Raw genomic sequence first — 6,194 nt, forward strand, 5'->3', positions numbered from 1 at the left:
GCGTTCGGTTCATTTCGGTTCCTAAAAAATTGAGAGCCGAAATAGACCGAGCGTTCGATTCGTTTCGGTTCCTAAAAATTTAAGAGCCAAAATAGACCGAGAGTTCGGTTCATTTCGGTTCCGAAAAATTTAAGAGCTGAAATGGACCGAGCGTTCGGTTCATTTCGGTTCCCGAAAATTCAGGAGCCAAAATAGACCGAGCGTTCGCTCTATTTCGCCTGTTCAATTTTATTGAGACGATAAGGGTTTCGGTACTGACTCAACTTCCATCATTCCTAAGCCTTGGAGTATTTTGTTAAAGGTTGCCTCTGGTAAGGCCTTAGTAAAGATGTTAGCCAGTTGATCTGAGGACTTAACGAAGGGAACCTCGACATTTTCATCTTCAATGTGGTCATTGATAAAATGATATCACAGTGCAATATGCTTTGTCTTTGAGTGTTGCACTGGATTGTGACATATTCGAATTGCACTTTCAGAGTCATAGTAGAGAGGGATTTTCTTCATGCTTAAGCCATAGTCTCTAAGTTGGCTTTGTATCCATATAACATGTGATGTATAGGATGCTTAAGCCACAGAGACACGCACGTCTGTTTCTTTGACTGCCAGCTGACAAGTTTGCCATCAAGGAACTGGCATCCGCCGGTTGTGCTCTTTCGGTCCAATCCACATCCACCAAGATCAACATCAGAGAAGGCTTGAACAAAGAAGCCAGATTTTGCAGGATACCAAAGACCGAGAGATGAGGTCCGCTTCAAATAACGGAAGATATTTTTCACAGCAAGCATATGAGGCTCTCTTGGATTTGCTTGAAACCTAGCAAAATAGTAGACAAAAAACATATTGTCTGGTCTACTTGTCGTTAGATACATAAGGGAACCTATCATTTGACTATAGAGAGTCATATCAACAACTGGTTTCTCAAGAGATGGAGTCAGCTTAGTGCCAAATGCCATTGCAACCTTTACTTTGGAATCACCTGTCACGCCGAACTTCGTTAATAGAGTCTTCGTGTATGCTTACTGATTAACGAAGATGCCCTCTGGTCCCTGTCTTATATTCAATCCAAGGAAAAAGTTAATTGGACCCATTGCGCTCATTTCAAATTTAGTCTCCATCAACTTCCGGAATTCAGCTGTTAAGCTAGGATTCGTGGAGCCGAAGATGATGTCATCGACATAAATCTGAACTATCATTAAGTGTTCGCCTTCTTTCTTGCGAAAGAAGGTTGGGTCAACCGAACTTTTCTTGAATTTTGACATTTTGAGAAAACGAGTAAGAGTTTCATACCAGGCTCTCGGGGCTTGCTTCAATCCATAGACTGCTTTATCCAGAATGTAGCAGTGACCAGGATACTTCTCGTTAACAAATCCGAGTCGTTGCTCAACATATACTATTTCTTCTATTTCTCCATTTAAGAAAGCACATTTAACGTCCATTTGGAAAACTTCAAAGTTTTTATGTGCAGCATATGCCAAAAAGATTCTTACAGATTCCAACCTTGCTATAGGAGCGAAGGTCTCTTCATAGTCTATCCCTTCTTCTTGGCAATATCCTTTCACCACCAACCTAGCTTTGTTGTGAATAACATTTCCCTCTTTATCCAATTTATTTCTAAAAACCCATTTCAAACCGACCATAGACGCATCCTTAGGTGTGGGAATCAGTCTCCAAACACGATTTCGTTCAAACTCATGGTGTTCGTCTTGCATAGCTTGCACCCAATCAGATTGATCAAGAGCAGCATTTACTGTCTTCGGTTCGACTTTAGAGACAAACGAGTTAAACATGCAGAATTCTACATGAGAGAATAAAGCAGTTTACTTCGCTTTCATTTGAGAACGTGTGAGAACTCCCTCAGATGATACATTAATAATTTGAGTTTTAGGATGATCCTTTGTCCATTTTAGGAGAAGGGGGTAATTTTGATCATAAGCAGGATCCAGCTCAACATTGACTTCTTCTTCCAGTTCTGACACTTCTTCGTCTTCATTTGCATTATCATTCTCCCCCTCAAATGGAGAACCGAATCCAATGTCAGATTTAGTGCCCTCCCCTCAAATGGATCTGCATTTGTTGAGGTTTTTGATGGATTCTCCCCCTAGAAAGGAATGTCGGTTGTTTTTGGTGTAGATGTACCCTCCCCCCTGCAATTCAGTGCTTTCACTAGGAGGGTCATCTATAGCTGGATGTTCACCGGATGAAGTAGGTTCGCTTAGATGCTACCTCTCGGTTGGTGGATGAGGCTTGTTTTGCATGACTTTAGCAGCTTCGTCGATGATTTTCTTCTAGTTATCAATTTTTTTATCTGCTACTTTAGTTTCTGAATGGATTGCCTTTTCTTGTTCATCAAAAAGTAGCATGTACTCATCAAACAGATTAGCAATTGGAATCGTGACTTGACCAGTTTCTGGAAAGATTTCCTCCGTTGGACTTTCGGTTGTTTGTATTTTCTTCACGTAATTGTCGTCAAAAGTAACATAACAGGTTTCTTCAATCTTCTTTGAGCATTTATTTAGAACCATATATGCTTTTTAAGTAAGTGAATAATCGAGAAATATTCCTTCATCTTCCTTAACATCAAACTTGTTTCGGTTCTCTTTGGAGTTGAAAATGAAGCATCTTGAACCAAACACGTGGAAAAACTTCACATTTGGCTTTCGAACATTCAAGATTTCATATAGAGTGATGGCGAATCTCTTGTTCAGGAAGGATCGGTTCTGAGTGTAGCATGCAGCAGCAATTGCATCAGCCCAAAATTATAGTGGAAGAGAAGCGAAGCTCAGCATGGTTCGGGCCGCTTCACATAAAGAATGGTTTCGCCTTTAAACGATCCCATTTTTCTGTGGAGTATAGGGAGCAGAGAAGATGTGAGTTACTCCCTTTTCAGCCAGAAAATCTTCGAAATCTTTATTAATTCTTGAACTCAAGACCATTGTCGCTTCTTATATTCCGTACCACCTTTCGCAGCTGGACTTCGACTTGTTTGATAAAAGCCTTCAACTTGGGCGTCGCCTCTGATTTCTGTTTAAGAAAGAAAACCCAGGTGAAGCGAGAAAAATCATCTACAATGACAAGTATAAACTTACTACCACCGAAGCTCTCAACAGCCGAAGGACCACATAAGTCGATGTGCAGTAGTTCAAGAGGTTCGATGATCTTTGTGTTGATCCGAGTAGGGTGACTCTTTCAGCTTTGCTTGCTCATTTTTCATGCTGCACACAGATGTTCCTTATCAAATTTGAGAATAGGAAGTCCACGCACGTGATCACCAAGCACCAACTGATTAATATCTTTGAAGTTCAGATGGGACAGTCTTCGGTGCCATAACCAACTTTCATTTGTGTTCGCCTTTGATAGCAAACATATTTCTTGCTTTCCTTTTATCAAGTTGAGATTTAGAGGAAATATCTCCCCTTTTCGCTCAGATTTTAACAGAATTTTCTTCATTTGTTTTTCAATTATTTTTGATCCCTCATCATCAAACGAGACTTTCAAACTGGTTCCTGCGAAAAGTTGAGAAATGCTGATGAGGTTATGTTGCAATCCTTCCACGTAGGGTACCTTTCGTATAGAGAACTCTCCGTTAGTTATCATGCCATATCCTTTGATGATGATGTAAGAGTTGTTTCCGTATTTCACACACCCACCATCCTTAAGGGACCGAAACTCTCTAAGTTCTTCACTTCTTCTTGTCATGTGACGAGAGCAACCACTATCAATATACCATCTTCGTCAAACTGCTCCTCACTTATTACCTGCAAAAATTAAGCAGATTTAGGAACTCAAAGTCGCTTGGCCCTGGTGAGACTTTTACAGATTACGGAATAGCAGCCGAAAGATCAACCATATATGTTCTTTTCATTAATGTGGTTTCATCTTTTCGTTTGATGGTGTACACTTTTATTTTATTTTTATCTTCGTTTATCTTGTGTGTTTTATTGTTGGTTGGTTTCACAGTTGAGGTTTTCTTGAGTGTTCTAGAGTTAGCTGCCTCTTTGGTCTTTTGGACTTCAGGTTCTTAATACAGTTTTCCTTTTCCTTTTATGTCCTTCACAAAGTTGGGCTTTGATTGAGAGTGAGGAGGATGGGATTTGGAACTGTAACTTGCTTTTTGGTTCTGGGCTCTTATGTTGGAACCGAAACAAGACTTTCGGTTCTTGGCGTAATTAGAGTTAGGACTGAAACTTGACTTTCGGTTCTTGTGACTTCCAGAATTAGAACCAAAACGGGTCGTTCGGTTTTCTTGACTACATGACTGGTAGTCATTGCTAGAATGAGACTTGACATGTGCTTCCTTTTTAAGAGTACTAGCTTTTTCGGAACGAACATAAGAAGGGTTTTGGGACTGCTAGAACTGCTTTCTCTCATTGAGATTCTTCATGTATCGTTTTTTCCTCTGGCGTTTCTATTCAGCGAGTTGCTCTTGAGTCTTATGAATATTGGCCTTAGGTTTCGTTTTCTTTTCAAGAGCTTCGGTTGTTGTAGATGAGACGCCGGTAGCTTTAAATGATTCGCTTGGTATGTCTTTGGTACCACTGGTACTAGGTTTATCAAAGCTTGAGGGCTTGTTGAGGGGTTCGGGTATGTATCGTCCCTTAACTCTCCATGAGGTTTGCTCTGACAGACCAACTGTTTCATCTGCATTATCAATGGGAGCAGACCAGAAGAAATTATCGCACCCTTCAGCATTATCTTTGTCAACCATCGATGTCAACTCTGCCGTTGGCTTCTTAGTGACTCCAGTGACTTTATACACTTGGTTGGGTGTAGTTTGTACCTTCTGATAGACAATGGCCTTTTCTTTGAGCGTCTTTGATTTTTCCTTTGACACCCGAGCGTATTCAACCGAATTTTCAGATATGAGGGGTTTTGTTGGTTCGGGTTCGTTTTTAATGAATTCTGAACAATCGACCATGTCTTCTACAGAGATTTAACTCATCTCACTCTCCTCATCAAATTCAGAAGTGCTTTCTAAATTGATTTTATTTTCTGAACTCAATTTGGCGTTGGATGAGTCAAATTTCTATATAGTCTCAGTCTTTATTTTTAATTTATCATTTTCGTCCAGCAAATTCTTAAGCATATACTTACGTTCTTTAGACTCAATGAAAGATTCAATTTTGTCCAATCCATATTTGTAGGTGACAGAGATTTCATCCAAGGACATTATAGATTCACACTCAGCAATGATTTCGTCCTCCTTAAATTCAAGGGAAGGCAAAATCATTTTATGAATCTGTTTTCCTATCTCTCAATTTAAATGTAACTGAGTGATATTAGTATATAGGCATTTAGCTATCAAACAGAAAACATTTCGTTGTTTCAAAATTTCAAATTGTCTCTTTGCAAATAAATAAGTTCATCCTTAGCGCTACTTAACTCTAACTCCTTCTGCTGAATCCACATTCTTCTCTCCTCACTCTTGGAAGACTCCCTGCTGAGTTGGTCAGTTAGGTTAGAGTTGGACAAGCGAGTTTGCATAAGACTGCCACTTAAACTAGAAAACTTGGATTTTAATTCATTTAAATCTTTTTCATATTTTGTTATTGGCACTTTATGAGATTCTAGGATAGTTTGTACCTTCTTGATCAACTGATCGCAGTCGCTGATCTTTTCACTCATGGGCTTGGCAGCGAAGCATTTGTCTTCCTTCACCTTCTCCTTCTCATGCTTGCTTTCGGTTGTTATCATTAAGCATCTCCCAGCCGACACAACAACTCCTTCTCTCTCCACATATGCTCTTCCATGCGAGGGTGTGCGTACCTCTTCATCCTCAGAATCTATAGACCAAACTTCCACTCCATCGAACTCATCACCGACAATGTTTTCCTGCACAATCAAAGAATTCATGGAAACCTTAGCTGTTTTCTTCTTCTTTATCTCCTCCAACTTTCTCATGTAGTAAGCTTCATCATCTTCACCCTCATTCTTCTCAGCCATCTTTCTTAGCATGCAATCCTTGGCAAAGTGGTTCTTATTATGACAGTAGTTGCAATCGTACCTAGAGTCACCCACAAGTTTACTCTCCTTCTTTTCATCGTCCTTTTGGGTGTTGTTCTTTGGTTCTTCCTTCACTTTTTCAGAATTATAGCTTCCCTGCCAGTTTCGGTTCTTATTGGCTGGGAACTTTCTGCGAGCAAACTTCTTCGGGTTAGTGACCATCATTGTGTACTCTTCATTGGTCAGATCACATT

The 6,194-nt window shown here is 39.9% G+C and overlaps 1 protein-coding gene across 1 annotated transcript; it reads right to left on the reverse strand.

Annotated features, from left to right (window-relative positions):
- Positions 1–506: 506 nt before the first annotated feature.
- On the reverse strand, positions 507–953 carry LOC145095892 (putative mitochondrial protein AtMg00240). Its single transcript, XM_079033705.1, has one exon. The coding sequence runs from the start codon at positions 951–953 to the stop codon at positions 507–509; it is 447 nt and encodes a 148-aa protein (XP_078889831.1).
- Between the last annotated feature and the right edge of the window lie 5,241 nt (positions 954–6,194).

The sequence above is a fragment of the Lactuca serriola genome, chromosome 3, assembly GCF_051521515.1.
Source record: "Lactuca serriola cultivar US96UC23 chromosome 3, Lser_US96UC23_V15, whole genome shotgun sequence".
Lineage (NCBI taxonomy): Eukaryota > Viridiplantae > Streptophyta > Magnoliopsida > Asterales > Asteraceae > Lactuca > Lactuca serriola.

Coding starts and splice junctions, on each gene's coding strand:
- LOC145095892 (XM_079033705.1), bottom strand. CDS start 953: ATGGCATTTGGCACTAAGCTGACTCCATCTCTTGAGAAACCAGTTGTT.